Source organism: Choloepus didactylus, chromosome 8, assembly GCF_015220235.1.
Source record: "Choloepus didactylus isolate mChoDid1 chromosome 8, mChoDid1.pri, whole genome shotgun sequence".
Lineage (NCBI taxonomy): Eukaryota > Metazoa > Chordata > Mammalia > Pilosa > Megalonychidae > Choloepus > Choloepus didactylus.
The window spans coordinates 89049106-89066821 of record NC_051314.1 but is presented as its reverse complement, the minus strand read 5'-3'; the positions used below and the strand labels follow the sequence as shown (position 1 = coordinate 89066821).

The following is a 17716-nucleotide window of genomic DNA, read 5'->3' as shown; positions in this document are numbered from 1 at the left end:
GATTTCATGATAACACAGCTCATTTATAATCAAGCCAGATATATTATAGTAAATAATCATCCCCTAAGTATTTATCAGGAATCTCTATGGGTCCATGAAAGGCTAAAATTATCTTTAATTGAATCTCCTCGACTCAGAATTTATAGAGAAATTTCAACCAGAAATGGTCCAGTGTGAATTAATGAAAAACAAAATTATAAGAATCAACTGTAATTTATTTCTTTGTTAAATTTATAATAGCTCTATATAAATATATGTTAAAACATTCAAAGGCAGTTTGTTCCTTAAAGTTAAATGTTTCTGTAATTATGTTCTTAAAATTTACATATTAAGTCATTCATTACTCAAATTTTGAATTTGTAAGCTCCAGAGTTTTTAGTGTAGTTTCCAGTTACTACGTGTCTGATGACTCAAGAATTTCAATGTAATATAGAGATGGCAGAAACTTAACTGATATAAAAGAAAATAAGAGTAAACACTCAGCAAAATATATTCTTTATTTACTAGAATTTGGATTACCAGATCTTTCTCTGAAATGGCCTGCTGCTTATGCTGTTGTTCTTCAATTTGTTTTTTCTCTCCTTCAGTTGACTTAATCACTGTATCAGCTTCCTTTAGATATGCATTTTCTTTGGATGTTAAAGCCTAGGAAACATAGCAGTCAACTAAAATAAACCAAGGTGCATGCATATTTGACCTTAGAATACTAAATTACTCATTAGAATTTCAGCCGCATTTCAAACTGATAACTGAAATAACATATTCTACTCTAATTCAGAGTCTACTTATTAAAGCAGCAAAAAAGTATATAACAAATTTAACAGGCATCTTATTCCAATTAAAATAAGTAGAGTCCACTAAAGGTGGACTATTTATTTATTTATTCATTTACTGATTTAACATATATTTACTGAATTCCTACGTAGGTCAAGCACTGTTCCAGGAGTTGTTTTCAAACATAAAACAGGTAATTAAGACCCTATCACCAAATTCCTCAAATATTCATAGTCACCATATGACCTAAGACAAAATACAAAATTATACAAAATAATGCAGTTCACAAATATAATAAATTGACAGTATTCATCAAGAGATTTTATGTGTCATAAGTAATGGTAACATTTAAAAGAAGATTTTCCCTTATCACTGTCGCTTTTTACCCAATGTTTCAGTGGATGGCAAAAAAATTATAACTCTAACTTAAAGGCAATACAAAGGAACTATGTAACTACTCAGTGTTACTTGATGACCAATTTTACATTTAAGTAATAAATATATCCTCATTGCTAAAAAATTTAATAATGTTGATCAATTAAGTATCATCACACTACCTCTAGCTTGTAAATTCATTTAGTAAAACTCTAGTACAAAGAATTTAAAAAAAATCTATATATATGAAAAGTAATTTACAGTACAAAGTCTATATAAAAAGCTTTACTTCACCAAATAAAGGTCATAAATAATGCACTTAATTTAAATAACTATAGTTTACCTGATTTATTTTCCTGAGTTCATTTGTTGCTTCAAAGTTACTTGGCTCCAGTTCTAATACTTTTTCATAATCTGTGTAGAATAGAAGATAAAGAATCTTTGAAAGATAAGATGTTTTAAAATCTGTATAAGCGTTTGCTTGGAAAACTTGAAAAAACTATGCAAAACAATAAAAACTTGCTACATGTGACAACTAGTCAACTGTTTAATAGCAAAATGAAAGGCGAGCTAAGAAATAGTTACATTAGGCTACTGGTCTTTCTTCCTTTCTCCCACAGGACAGAATCCTACCACAACCCACCCTTCTTCCTCCACCAGCTCCAAGAATCACACTTCCTCTCATAAGCTGTGCATCATAAAACAAACAGATAGCAGAATCCTATTAGGAATCAGCTTTATTCATATTCTTTAATTTACAATACATAAACCTATTTTATGGGACATTAAAATTCTGAGAATTTGCAAATAAATAAGGACTTACGATGGCCAACAAGATGTTTTAATCCCTATTTTACAGATTAGAAACTGAAAATCAGAAGAGATACATATTCTATCCCTGGTCACAAAGCTAGTACATTGTAGAATGAGAGTCTGAATCAAGGTCTGATTGGTACCAAATAACATATTCTTCCCAAAATATCAAGATGCCTTTTAAATTGCAAAAGTGAGTTTTGTTTAAATACAGACAGCTCTATGAAGGTAGTAACTGTGATTACCCAGCATTCTGTGTATAGTGTCTGTTAAATTAAACTGTTAAAGAATTTTTTAGATAATGATAACCTCGAAAACAGTAATACCTCTTCTGGCATCCTCTAATTTTTGCAAAGCAAATCGAGCAGCCCCTCTTCTGGCATAGGCCTTTGTATAACTCCTATTCAAGGCAATTGCTAAATTACAATCAGACTCAGCAACAGCAAATCTGCAATTTAAAGAAATTAAAATAAAGTGAAGTTAATAAAAATCATTCACTAAATCAAAACTTTGAAATTCATTTCTAAAATCCCTGAAAAAGAAATTTACTTCCCACCTGAAAGTGTTTCCCACCTCCTTTTATTTATTAAGCCTACTAAAAACAGTAATTTGTACTTGTGAAAAATAAAGTATATTTGAACTGACTTTCTGTTGTTATTTAACCCAATTCTTATTTTTAGGCCAAAATTCTCCATATATTTTTAATTAATGCATTTCATTTTTTAATTGTAGTAGCATATATACAACATAAAATTTCCTATCTCAACCACTCCCAAGCATAGGATTCAGAAGTGTTAACTACATTCACAATGCTTTGCTAGCATCACCAACATCCATTACCAAAACTTTCTATCACTCCCAAAGAGAAACCCTGAATCCATTATGCATGAGCTCCCTATTCCCCACCCTTATAACCTGTATCTACTTCCTGGCCCTATTAATTTGCATTTTCTAGTTATTTTATATAAGTGGAATCATACAATATCTGTCTTTTGGTATCTGGCTTATTTCACTCATATTAACAGGCTTTAACTTTAGAGCAGTTTTAGGCTTATTAAAAAAATTGAACAGATAGTCGAGTTCCCATATACCTTCCCCCCTCCCAAAGTTTTGTCTATTATTTTTTTTTCCAATTCAGTTTTATTGTGATATATTCACATACCCTACAATCATTATTAAGTGTGGTACATTTGTTAACTGCAGTCCACAGTTTACACTGGAATCAACTTTGTGTTGTACAGTACTGTGGGTTTTACAAATGCATAATGTCACGAATCCATCATTACAGTATCGCCTGTAAGAGTTTTACCACCCTAAATATTCCCTGTGCCCCACCTATTCACCCCATCCTCTTCTACCCACCCCTGCCCCAGAAGTCCTGGCAACTATCTATGTTTTTTATGATGTCTATGTAGTTTTGCCTTTTCCAGAATATCATATAGTAGGAATCATACAGTATGTAGCTTTTATAGGCTGACTTCTTTCAACTTAGCAATATGCATTTAAGGTTCTTCCATGTCTTTTAAAAGTTTGATAGCTCATTTCTTTTTATCACTGGACAATACTCCATTGTACAGATATATAAAGTTTACCATTCACCTATTGTAGGACATCTTGGTTGCTTCCAATTTTTGGCAATTATGAATAAAGTTGCTATAACATTTGTGTGCAGGTTTTTTATGTGGATAAGATCTCAGTTAATTGGGGTATATACCTAGGAGCACAACTGCAGGATCACATGATACGACTATGTTTAGCTTTGTAAGAAACTACCAAATTGTCATCCAAAGTGGCTGTACCATCTTACATTCCTACCAGAAATGCATAAGACTTGCTGTTGCTCTATACTCTCACCAGCATTTGTTATTATCAATTTTTTGGAGTTTATCCATTCTAATAGTGTGTAGTAGTATACCATTATTCTAATTTTCAATTCCCTAATGACACAAAATGTTGCACATTTTCATATGCTTATTTGCTATCTATACATCTTCTTTGGTGAGGTGTCTGTTCATCTCTTATGTGAGCTCTTATTGGTGAGTTTTAAGAGTTCTTTGTGTATGAGTTTTGCAAATATTTTCTCCCAGTCTGTGACTTATCTCTAAATTCTCTTAACAGTGTCTTTTACAGAGCAGGAGTTTTTAATTTTAATGAAATCCAACTTATCAATTTTTTCTTTCATGGAACGTGTTTTTGGTAGTGTAACTAAAACATCATTGCCAATCCCAAGATCAACTAGATTTTCTCCTATATTATCTTCTAGAAGGTGTATAGTTCTGTAATTTTCGTTTAAGTCTCTTGTGTATTTTAAGTTGATACTTGTGAAAGGTGTAAGGTCCAAGGTCCATATCTAGATTCTTTTTTTTTTTTTTTTTTGCATGTAGATGTCCATTTGTTCCAGCACCAATTGTTGAAGACTATCCTTTCTCCATATAATTGCCTTTGCTCCTTTGTGGAAGATCAGGTGACTATATTTGTGGGGGTCTACTTCAGAGCTTTCTATTCTGTTCCATATTCTTTTTTTTTAATTAAAATTTTTACCAAGATAAATGCAGATTCACAGAAGTTTAAGAAATAATAGAAAGAGATCGTACGTACACTTTATCCAGTCTCCCCCAATGGAAACATTTTGAAAAACTATAGTATGATATCACAACCAAGATATTGTCATTGATACAAACCACAAATCTTATTCAAATTTCCTGTTTTTCTTGTTGTGTGTGTGTGTGTTCAATTCTATATAATTTTATCACACGCACAGGTTCATGTATCTACCACCACAGTCAAGATACTGAACTGTTCCATCACAAGTATCCCTCACGTAGCTCCTTTATAGCCACCCCTATTTCCCTTGGTAACCACTAATCTGTTCTCCATTTCTAAAATGTAATGAAATCATACAACATGTAACTTTTTGGGATGGCTTTTTTCACTCAGCATAATTCCTTGGAAATTCATCCAAGTGGTTTACGTCATCTATAGGTTAATTATTTTTTAATTGTTGAGTAGTATTCCATGGTATGTTTATTTACCTATTGAATGATATCTGGCTGTTTCCAATTTCTGGCTAGTATGAATAAAGCTGTATGAAATGAACATTCATGTACCTGTTTTTGTGTGAACATAGGTTTCCATTTCTCTGGGACATATGTCTAAGAGTACAACTGCTGGGTCATATAACTGCATGTTCAGTTTTCTAAGAAACTGCCAAACTGTTTTCCAGAATGGTTCTATCATTTTATATTTCCCCTGGCAATGTATGAGTAATTCAGCTTCTTTGCATCCTTCCCAGCATTTGGTGTGCCACTATCTTTTTATTTTGGCCATTCTGATAATGTAATCTCATGTGGTTTTAATGTGCATTTCCCTGATAGCTAGTGATGTTGACCATCTTTTCACATGCTTATTTGTCATGTCTATACCATCTTTAGTGAAAAGTCTGTTCATATCCATTTTCTAACTGGAAGGTTTGTTTTCTCACTGTTGAATTTTTTTTAAAGTTCTGTTTCTTAATCCAAGTATTCATTTTATTATTTCTTAAACTGCCAGTAAATGTGACTTCTTTGCAAAATGTATTGAGATACTCACTGCTGAGTTTTGAGAGTTCTTTATATATTAAAGATACAAGCCCTGTGTCAGATATGTGGTTTCCTCCCAGATTCTAGTTTGTCTTTTCACCCTCTCCACAGGCTTTTGGACAGCAAAAGTTTTTCATTTTGATGAGATCCAGTTTATTAACTTTTCCTTCTATGGATCATGCTTTGTCTTTGCTTAGACCAAGATCTCAAAGATTTTCTCCTACAGTTTTTTTCCTAATAGTTTTATAATTTTACATTTTACATTTAAGTCCATGATGATTTTGAGTTAATTTTAATATAAGGTGTAAGGTTTAGGTTGAGGTTCATTTTTTTTGCCTTTGGAGGTCCAATTGCTCCAGCACCATGTTAGAAAGATTATCTTTCCTCTACTGAATTGCTTTTGCACCTTTGTCAAAAATCAGTTGGGCATATTTTTGTGGGTCTATTTCTAGGTTTTCTATTCTGTTCCATCGATCTATGGCTCTTTCTCTCCACTAATATCACACCATCTTGATTACTGTAGCTACACAGTAGGCTTTTCTATTGGGTAGGGTGGCTCCTCCCACTTTATCCTTCTTTGTAAAGACTGCTTTAACCATTCTAGGGTCTTTGTCTTCCCATGTAAATTTCAGAATAATCTATTAATACTAAAAACCTTTCTGGGATTTTGATAGGAACTGCATTAAACCTACAGGTCAATTTGAGAAGAATTCACATCTTTACTATGCTGTGTCTTTCAATCCATGAACATGGTATGGTGTATCTCTCCCTTTATTCAGGTCTTCTCTGATTTCTTTCAATGCTGTTTTGTAATTTTCAGTGTACAGGTGCTATACATGTTTTATCAAGTGTATATCTAATATTTCATTTTCTTTACAGTAATTGTAAATGGTGGTGTATTTTTAATTTGTTTCCACAGGCTTATTGTTAGTATATAAAAATGTTATCGATTTTTATGTGTTGATCTTATTTCCTGCAACCTTCTGAACTCACTTATTAGTTCTAGAACTGTTTCTGTAGATTCCTTGGGATTTTCTAAGTAGATAATCATGGCATCTGCAAATAGGCAGTTTCACTTCTTCCTTTCCAATCTGTATGCCTTTTATATCTTTTTCTTGCCTTACTGCAATGGATAAAAGTTCCAATAATATGTTGTAGAAGAGTGGTGAGAATGGTCATCTTGCCTTGTCCCCAATTTTAAGGGAAAAATCATTATCATTTACCTTTACGCATGATATTTGCTTTAGATTTTCATAGCTGTCCTTTAACAAGTTATCATATTTCCTCTCAATTCCTAACTTTCTGAGAGTTTGTTTTTTGTTTTATTTACCATGAATGGGTGTTTGATTTTCTCCGATGCTTTTTCTGCATCAATTGATATGACCATTTTCTTTTTCTTCTTTTAGCTTGTTGATGTGATGGATTATACTGATTTAATTTTCAAATACTGAACCGACCTTTCATACCATACCCCGAGTCATGGTGTATAATTCCTTTTATACACTGTTGGATTTAGTTTGCTAATATTTTGTCGAATATGTTGTGTTTAAATTCATTTAAGATACTGGTCTACAGATTTACTTTTTTACTGTCTTTGGTTCTGGCATCAGAGTAATTTAGGCCTCATAAAATGAGTCAAGACATGCCCCCCTCTTCTGTTTTTGTTCATTTGTTTGTTTGTTTGTTTGTTTGTTTAAGACTGTATAAAACTGGTACTAACTCTGTTTTTAAATCTTTGTTAGAATTCTCCAGTGAAACCATATGGTACTGGAGATTTCTTATTTGGGAGCTTTTTAATTACAAATTCAAATTCTTTAATGGTTATAGGACTATTCAGATTACCTATGTCATCTTGGTTGAATTTTGGCAGTGTTTGATTTGCAAAGAATCAGTCCATTTCTTCCAAGTTGTCAAATTTATGAGCATAAAGTTGTTCACAGAATTACTTTATTATCTTTTAATGCTATAGGATTTGTAATGATATCTCTATTTTATTCCTGATATTGGTGATTTGTTAATCAATTTTATTGATTTTTTCAAAGAACCAGATTTGTTTCATGGTTTTTCTCTATTCGTTGTTGTCTGTTTTCCAGTTCACTGATTTCTGCCCTTATCTTTATTATTTCCTTCCAAATTGCTTGCTTTGGGTTTATTTTGCACTTCTTTTTCTATTGTCTTGATATAGCAACTTAGAAGAGTTTTCCTCATTTCTAATGTAAGCAATTAGTGCTATAAATTTCCCTCTTAGCACTGCTCTGGCCACAGCCCATATATTTTAATGTGCTTTCTTTTCATTCAGTTCTATGTATTTTTTTTTTTTTTTAATTTCCTTTGACTTCTTTTTCAACCCATGGATGCTTGAAAAGAGTTTTGTTTCCGCAGGTTTACAGATCTTTTCCTATTTTCTTTCTATTAATGACTTCTAGTTTGATTCCACTGTCATACACTATATGATCCTAACTCTTTTAAATTTGTTGAGGTTTGTTTCATGTCCCAGGATATAATCAATCTTGGTGAATGTTCCATTGGTGCTTAAAAACAAACAAACAACAATAACAAAAAAAAAAAAACCAACCAACAGGGTATTCTGCTATTGTCGGGTATATCAATTAGATTCTGATGGTTGACTGTGTTATTCAGATCTCCTATATCCTTGCTGATTTTCTGACATACTTCTATCAGTTGTTAAGCGGGGTGTTATGCAACTATAATTGTGGATTTGTCTATTTTTCCCTTCAATTCTATCAGTTTTTGCTTCACTTATTTTGAGCCTCTGTTATCTGGTACATACATTTAGAATCATTGTGTCTTCCTGGTTGATTGACCCTTTCTGGTCATTATGTAATATCCCTCTCTGTCTCCACTGATTTTCTTTACTCTGATTTTCTTTACTATCAAATATTAATAGTCATTCTTGTTTCTTTTTAAAATTAATATTTGTGTATCTTTTTCCATCCTTTTACTTACAACCTACCTATATTGTTGAATTTAAAGTAAGTTTCTTGTAAAAAGCATATAGTTTGGTCATTTTCTTATCCATTCTGTAAATCTGTCTTTTGATGGTTATTCACACCACTTTTGAAATAATAATTCATTTCTTAGTGATTAGTGACATTTTACTAGGTTTTCTGTTTGTTTCCTCAATTCTTGATCCTGTTTTTCTTTTCTTGCTTTCCTATGGGTTACTTGATTTTTTAGGATTTCATCTTGACTTATTTATAATGTTTCTGAGTGCCTCTAACTGCATAGCAATCATAGTGGCTGCTCTGGGTATTACAATATATATATGTGGCTTATCACTGTCTACAGGTATTTTACTACTTCGAAGGAAGTGTGGAAATCTCACTTCATTTAGGTTCCCTTATTTTCCCCACTTTTAAATATCATTGTCTTGAGTATCAGATGGTATTAAAACTTTTCTTTCAACTGTCAAACATGATTTATAAAACCCATGAGGAAAAGAAGGTCTATTGTATGAACCTATATTTTTGTTGTTTTCATTGTTCTTTCTTCTTTACTGATGCGCCAAGATTCTTTTTTTTAATAATTTATTTTCTAAAATAAAGGAATAAAGAAATTCCTTTAGCCAATCTTTAAAGGAAGGTGTTTTAGCTTCTTGGCTGTTGAAACAAATACCATACAATGTGTTGGCTTAAACAATGAAAATTTATTGGCTCACTAGAAGTCCAAAATCAAGGTATCACCAAAGCAATGCCTTCTCCCTGAAGACAGTGGTATTCTGGGGCAGGCTACCAGTGATACTTGTTCCTTGGCTTTTCCATCACATGGCAATGCACACGATACTATCTTCTCCTTTCACCGCCAGGTTCTGCTGACTTCTGGCTTTTTCCCATGGCTTTCTCTCTCTTCCCTCTTAATTTCATTCAGCTTAGAAAGGATTCCAGTAATCCACACTAAAGCCCAACCTGATTCAGAAGGGCCACAACTTAACTGAAATAACATCTTCAGGAGATCCTGTTTACAATGGGTCCACACCCACAGGACCAGGAGTTGGGGGCTTTTGTGAGGGGGTGGGGGGTAATTCAATCCCCAACAGGCCTGATTAAAAAATTCTGTTAGTTTTTCTTAGTCTGAGAAAGTCTTTTATTTCTCCTTAATTCCTTAAGGACAGTTTCATCCTCAGGAAAGAATGGGAAAGGATAGTTTCACTTTTTAACTTTTAAAAAGTTCGTTTTTCTTTCCTTAAAAGAGAACACCAGTCCAAATGGTCTTATAGGCAACTTCTCCAAAGTCTTCAAGGAAGAGATATTCTATTCTTATACAAACACTTCCACAAAAAGAGAAAAGGCAATACTCTCAAATCATTCAGCGAAAGCCAGCATAACCTTGATACCCACATCAGACAGGAACTGAATGGCCATGGAAAATTAAAAGGCTATCTCACTAGTGAACAAAGATGTAAAAATCCTAAACAAAAATATTGTGCAAAGTGAGGACTGCCTGCCTATAATGCAGCACTGTAACTATGACCATGTGAGTTGAAATCATGCGAAGGAATCTTAATAATAAATGGGCAAAATTACAATTGTGTGACCTTTAAAACTTATGTCAAAACATTAAAAACTTTCTTACTTCTGGCCAAAATTGAATAGAAAAATGAAAACAACATTAAAATAATTATTTAATAGACTATAATTTAGTGCTTTATTTATGTGTAAAAAAAAAAAAAATGTATCAAGAATAGTTTGAACAGCATTTGCCGCCTTGTTGTCATACAACTTAGAGTAAGAAGCAAGCATCTTTTCTACGCCTTGGCAATAGTCAAAATCCTTTCTAAGTTTGGATCATTGCCAACATTTTATCTTCTGCACTTTCAATGTTGTGAAATATCTCCAAAATTCCCTTTAATGTGAAGTTTTTTGCTGGTGTTACTTCCTCTGAGATATCGTCATCCTTTTGTCACAACTTTCTGCACCAATGTCAACTAAATTAGTCTTCACTAAGTTCCTGTGGTGTGTAGCTAGAGTATCTCTGAAAGTGGCAGTGTCAACATTCCGACAGTCAGCTATTTATTCTATAACTCCACTTATATTAGATTCAAATTTCACTTCTGGCATTATCGCTTTTTGTTTCTGTGCTGCACATTTCCCCTTGTTGGCCTATTCCCTCTTTTCATTATCTATTTTTTGTAAAATGTCATGTGGTTCTATCATTGGTGAATGAGAAGGTAACGTAACCACATACTTGGCTGTCTGTGAGCAAACTGAGTAACAAATGTGTGGTAACCAAGTGGCAGATTCTGAAAGAAGCAACATGACTGGTCACTGATCATGATGCACATCTGTTATTTACATAATGATCTGTGGACTGAAATGCAAGTAGCAAAGTTTGTACTTTATGCTATTACTCACAGTTAATACATTGCAGTAACTAAAATTTAATCTGCGTTTGTTGGGAGACTGGTTTTATTCAACTAAACCATGGTAACTGAAATCATGCATATTTATACAAAGGAAGAACTGCTTCTATTAGCAAATTAACACAGTTATATAGAAAAAGAAGATGATATTAAGGAGAGTTAATCCCAGGAAAGCAAAGGAGGTTTAACATGAGAAAAATCTATGTCATTTACTACCTTAAAAGAGGATAAAATATAAGACAAACTTACGATCATTTCAATAGATCCAAAAAGTGATTTAAAAGAAAGAAAATACTCTCAGCAAACTATATATGCCTATCATCTGCCTGTTTGCTCTCAGAGTCAGTACTGTATTACAAAACTCTGCTCTCTCTATACATAGAATATGTTCTCAGACTCCTTTGGTTAAGGTTAAGTTTGGCCAATGGGAGGCACTGACAGGAGATTAGAAGGCAGGAGAGGAGAGGCCATAGTTCTTCCTCTTTCTGCTCCTGGCAAGGACCCCAGTAACAGAGGGCTATGGCCTCCTGCAGTCCTTGGCAGTTTATGAAGCAGTATGAATGTTTTCAGTAGCAGTCTCCAAAAGTGGTAGTAGAGAGTACACTCCTGGGCTGATAACACCATCCATTCTCTTATTCCTAGGAGTGGTAGCAGCTTTTAACAGTCATAATTTTAGGGTTACCTTATCTTCTCTGTTTTAATACTGCTATCTTTCCAACACTCTGGTATCTCCATATTTAAAAAAAAAAAAAAAAAAAAAAAAAAACAGTTTGAAATATTTACATTGTTTCTGTTTCACTGTCTGGACCCTGACTGTTACATCAGGAATATAAGAGACTTTCTTAACTTGATAAAAGATACACACCAAAAAACCAACAGCACATTTCACTTTTAATGGTGAAATGTCAGTAACATTTCCTTTAAAGCTAGGAACAAAAATACTCTATCAGTTTTTTGTTTGTTTGTTTGTTTGTCTGTTTCAGAATTGGGAAAAATAGGACCTGGCTAATGCAGTTTCGCAAGAAAAAGAAATAAAAAGTATTTTCAGGTGATATGATTGTCTACATAAAAAACTCAACAATCTATAAAGGTTATTAGAAATAATAAAATAATGAAAGTTTAGCTACATAGCTACTTTACTGTAGACCAACAACAAATAACAGAAATAAATCTAACAAAAGATGTGCAAGACCCGTATGCAGAACACTGTGAGACTGTCTGCAAAGACATGAAAGACTTGTCTTCTTAGGTCTTTCACATTCATCTATAAGAAGGCACAGAGGATAGAGGGAAGATGGTGGCATAGAGAGGAGTGGCAGCTAAGTAGTCCCCCTGGAACAACTGAAAAAAAACAGAAACAACTAATGAATGATCCAGAATAACTGCGGGGGGGGGGGGGGCAAACGAGACCGTCCACTCAGCAGACACCAACCTGAATTGGGAGGAATGCCCGAGATCACAGCATAAAATCTGTAAGTAAAACCTGCGGATCCAAGTCGTGAGACCCCCTCCCCCATAGCCCAAGCTGCAAAGCCTCGTGGTGCCAAAGAGAAGCTCTCTCCCAGCAGGCGAATATAGCTCAGCTGAGCTCCGACTGGGGTTTTAAGTAGCGAGTGTGAACTGCTCACTACAGATACAAATCCCTGAAAAATAGAGGCTTTGGGTAACGACTGACCTTGGAGAGCCGAAGGGTCGCCTTGGACTAGGTCTGAAGGGGACTATCTGTTTCTTTTTTGGCTCCGTGGAGAAAGCCCCAGCCATTTTCAGTTCCCAGTGCTGTGAGTCAGAGAAGGGTGGAGATAGCACAAGCAGAGAAAGAGACCAATGAAATGCTAATGACCTCCCCCTAGGGGGTCTATCTTCTCCAAGAGGAAAGGGGTGGGGCGCTTTCCATTCAGAACCAGACCCCAGAGCCTGGGGGAACATGGCCATACTTCCTCACACCAGTCAAGAATTACAGGCTAAAAAGGAGAAAAAAACGCATGACTTGCAGCCATCTCCCCAGTGGGCAGGGGTACTCCTGCCCAGGGCAGAACCCACAGCACAGACCCGCGCCAAGAAACCAAGTGTGACAGGGAGTCTTTCCCGCAGCACCGCTCACACACCACAATATCAGCCGTGGACAGTGGCCTTGAATACACCCACGGCTGACTGTCCCGGGGTTGGGAGGGTGGAGCTGTACAGAAGGGGGAAGTTAACGTGTCCCATTCAACAGTCTTTGAAGTGGGCTGGGAATGCCCCTGCACAGCCTGGTGTCCCAGGGCTTCCCTGGTGGGCCGGCGTGCACTTGTGACATGGCACAGCCCTCCCTCCCTCAGCAGAAGTCCTGGAAGAGCACAGGAGAGAAGGGGGAACCACTCGGAAATCCCAGGGAACCTACACCAATACCAAGGACTTTTGGGTCAGCGGCAGAGAACAGCCTTAAATCTCCAAGACCACCTGGGAGGTTTGATTATTAAAGCTGCCTTTCCTCCCTAACTGCTCAGATGCACGCCCCTCATTCGGGGCGGACGGCACTGACAGCATACCCAAATTAAGTGCACCAAGTGGACCCCATGGGGGTCAGATCCCCATACACCACAAGACAGGGTTGGGGAGAGTTGACTTGAGGGGAATTGGCGACTCACGGACACCATCTGCTGGTTGGTTGGAGAGAGTGTACGCCACCAAACTGCAATTCTGACAAATTAAAGATCAAGTAAAGCAAATGCCAAGAGGCCAAACACAACAGAAAATCTTAAGGCATATGATAAAACCAGACGATATGGAGAACCCAGACCCAAACACCCAAATCAAAAGATCAGAAGACACACAATACTTGGCACAATTAATCAAAGAACTACAGACAGGCAACGAGAGCATGGCACAGGATATAAAGGACTTGAAGAAGAGCATGGCACAGGATATAAAAGACATAAAGAAGACCCAAGACCATAAAGAAGGTATCGCAAAAGTAAATAAAAAATAGAAGATCTTACGGAAATTAAAGAAACTGTAGGCCAAATTAAAAAGACCCTGGATATTCATAATACAAGATTAGAGGAAGCTGAACAACAACTCAGCCTCCTTGAAGACCACAGAACAGAAAATGAAAGAACAAAAGAAAGAATGGAGAAAAAAATCGAAAAAATAGCAGTGGACCTCAGGGAGATAGATAAAATAAAACGTCCAAATTTAAGACTCATTGGTGTCCCAGCAAGGGAAGACAAGGGTAAAGGTCTAGGAAGAGTATTCAAAGAAATTGTCGGGGAAAACTTCCCAAACCTTCTACACAATATAAATACACAAAGCATAAATGCCCAGCGAACTCCAAATAGTGTAAATCCAAATAAACCACCCCAAGACATATTCTGATCAGACTGTCAAATACTGAAGAGAAGGAGCAAGTTCTGAAAGCAGCAAGAGAAAAGCAATTCACCACATACAAAGGAAACAACATAAGACTAAGTAGTGAGAGGCGGGGCAAGATGGCAGACTGGTGAGCTGTATGTTTTAGTTACTCCTCCAGGAAAGTAGGTAGAAAGCCAGGAACTGCGTGGACTGGACACCACAGAGCAATCTGACTTTGGGCATACTTCATACAACACTCATGAAAACGTGGAACTGCTGAGATCAGCGAAATCTGTAAGTTTTTGCGGCCAGGGGACCCGCGCCCCTCCCTGCCAGGCTCAGTCCCGTGGGAGGAGGGGCTGTCAGCTCCGGGAAGGAGAAGGCAGAACTGCAGTGGCAGCCCTTATCGGAAACTCATTCTACTGATCCAAACTCCAACCATAGATAGACTGAGACCAGACACCAGAGAATCTGAGAGCAGCCAGCCCAGCAGAGAGGAGACAGGCATAGAAAAAAAAAAACAACACGAAAAACTCCAAAATAAAAGCGGAGGATTTTTGGAGTTCTGGTGAACATAGAAAGGGGAAGGGCAGAGCTCAGGCCCTGAGGCGCATATGCAAATCCCGAAGAAAAGCTGATCTCTCTGCCCTGTGGACCTTTCCTTAATGGCCCTGGTTGCTTTGTCTCTTAGCATTTCAATAACCCATTAGATCTCTGAGGAGGGCCCTTTTTTTTTTTTTTTAATCCTTTTTTCTTTTTCTAAAACAATTACTCTAAGAAGCCCAATACAGAAAGCTTCAAAGACTTGCAATTTGGGCAGGTCAAGTCAAGAGCAGAACTAGGAGAGCTCTGAGACAAAACGCAATAATCCAGTGGCTGAGAAAATTCACTAAACACCACAACTTCCCAAGAAAAGGGGGGTGTCCGCTCACAGCCATCATCCTGGTAGACAGCAAACACTCCTGCCCATCGCCAGCCCCATAGCCCAGAACTGCCCCAGACAACCCAGTGTGACGGAAGTGCTTCAAATAACAGGCACACAACACAAAACTGGGCGTGGACATTAGCCTTCCCTGCAACCTCAGCTGATTGTCCCAGAGTTGGGAAGGCAGAGCAGTGTGAATTAACAAAGCCCCATTCAGCCATCATTTCAGCAGACTGGGAGCCTCCCTACACAGCCCAGCAGCCCAGAACTGCACTGGGGGGACAGCACTCACCTGTGACATAGCACAGTCATCCCTCAACAGAGGACCCGGGGTGCACGGCCTGGAAGAGGGGCCCACTTGCAAGTCTCAGGAGCCATACGCCAATACCAAGGACTTGAGGGTCAGTGGCAGAGACAAACTGTGGCAGGACTGAACTGAAGGATTAGACTATTGCAGCAGCTTTAAAACTGTAGGATCACCAGGGAGATTTGATTGTTAGAGCCACCCCCCCCTCCCTGACTGCCCAGAAACACGCCCCATATACAGGGCAGGCAACACCAACTACACACGCAAGCTTGGTACACCAATTGGACCCCACAAGACTCACTCCCCCACTCACCAAAAAGGCTAAGCAGGGGAGAACTGGCTTGTGGAGAACAGGTGGCTCGTGGACGCCACCTGCTGGTTAGTTAGAGAAAGTGTACTCCACGAAACTGTAGATCTGATAAATTAGAGATAAGGACTTCAATTGGTCTACAAATCCTAAAAGAACCCTATCAAGTTTAGCAAATGCCACGAGGCCAAAAACAACAGGAAATTATAAAGCATATGAAAAAACCAGACGATATGGATAACCCAAGCCCAAGAACCCAAATCAAAAGATCAGAAGAGACACAGCACCTAGAGCAGCTACTCAAAGAACTAAAGATGAACAATAAGACCATAGTACGGGGGACAAAGGAAATCAATAAGACCCTAGAAGAGCATAAAGAAGACATTGCAAGACTAAATAAAAAAATGGATGATCTTATGGAAATTAAAGAAACTGTTGACCAAATTAAAAAGATTCTGGACACTCATAGTACAAGACTAGAGGAAGCTGAACAACGAATCAGTGACCTCGAAGATGACACAATGGAAAATGAAAGCATAAAAGAAAGAATGGGGAAAAAATTGAAAAAATCGAAATGGACCTCAGGGATATGATAGATAATATGAAACGTCCAAATATAAGACTCATTGGTGTCCCAGAAGGGGAAGAAAAGGGTAAAGGTCTACGAAGAATATTCAAAGAAATTGTTGGGGAAAACTTCCCAAATCTTCTAAACAACATAAATACACAAATCATAAATGCTCAGCGAACCCCAAATAGAATAAATCCAAATAAACCCACTCCGAGACATATACTGATCACACTGTCAAACACAGAAGAGAAGGAGCAAGTTCTGAAAGCACCAAGAGAAAAGCAATTCACCACATACAAAGGAAACAGCATAAGACTAAGTAGTGACTACTCAGCAGCCACCATGGAGGCGAGAAGGCAGTGGCACGATATATTTAAAATTCGGAGTGAGAAAAATTTCCAGCCAAGAATACTTTATCCAGCAAAGCTCTCCTTCAAATTTGACGGAGAGCTTAAATTTTTCACAGACAAACAAATGCTGAGAGAATTTGCTAACAAGAGACCTGCCCTACTGGAGATACTAAAGGGAGCCCTACAGACAGAGAAACAAAGAAAGGACAGAGAGACCTGGAGAAAGGTTCAGTACTAAAGAGATAATTAATAAAGGATATTAATAGAGAGAGGGGAAAAATATGACAAACATAAACCAAAGGATAAGATGGCTGATTCAAGAAATGCCTTCACGGTTATAACGTTGAATGTAAATGGATTAAACTCCCAATTAAAAGATACAGATTTGCAGAATGGATCAAAAAAAATGAACCATCAATATGTTGCATACAAGAGACTCATCTTAGACACAGGGACACAAAGAAACTGAAAGTGAAAGGATGGAAAAAAAAATTTCATGCAAGCTACAACCAAAAGAAAGCGGGTGTAGCAATATTAATCTCAGATAAAATAGACTTCAAATGCAGGCATGTTTTGAGAGACAAAGAAGGCCACTACATACTAATAAAAGGGGCAATTCAGCAAGAAGAAATAACAATCGTATATGTCTATGCACCCAATCAAGGGGCCACAAAATACATGAGAGAAACACTGGCAAAACTAAAGGAAGCAATTGATGTTTCCACAATAATTGTGGGAGACTTCAACACATCACTCTCTCCTATAGATAGATCAACCAGACAGAAGACCAATAAGGAAACTGAAAACCTAAACAATCTGATAAATGAATTAGATTTAACAGACATATACAAGACATTACATCCCAAATCACCAGGATACACATACTTTTCTAGTGCTCATGGAACTTTCTCCAGAATAGATCATATGCTGGGACATAAAACAAGCCTCAATAAATTTAAAAAGATTGAAATTATTCAAAGCACATTCTCTGACCACAATGGAATAC

General features: G+C 36.8%; 1 protein-coding gene across 3 annotated transcripts in view; it reads right to left on the bottom strand.

Annotated features, from left to right (window-relative positions):
* The window catches only part of RPAP3 (RNA polymerase II associated protein 3), a 78597-nt gene that overhangs the window by 41413 nt on the left and 19468 nt on the right, over positions 1 to 17716 (bottom strand). For all 3 annotated transcript variants that reach the window (XM_037846059.1, XM_037846060.1, XM_037846061.1), the window contains exons 6-8: positions 2289 to 2410; positions 1493 to 1563; positions 520 to 645 (exon numbers count right to left, since the gene is read on the bottom strand). In XM_037846059.1, coding sequence (XP_037701987.1) covers positions 520 to 645; positions 1493 to 1563; positions 2289 to 2410 — 319 coding nt within the window. The remainder of the gene's footprint in view (positions 1 to 519; positions 646 to 1492; positions 1564 to 2288; positions 2411 to 17716) is intronic.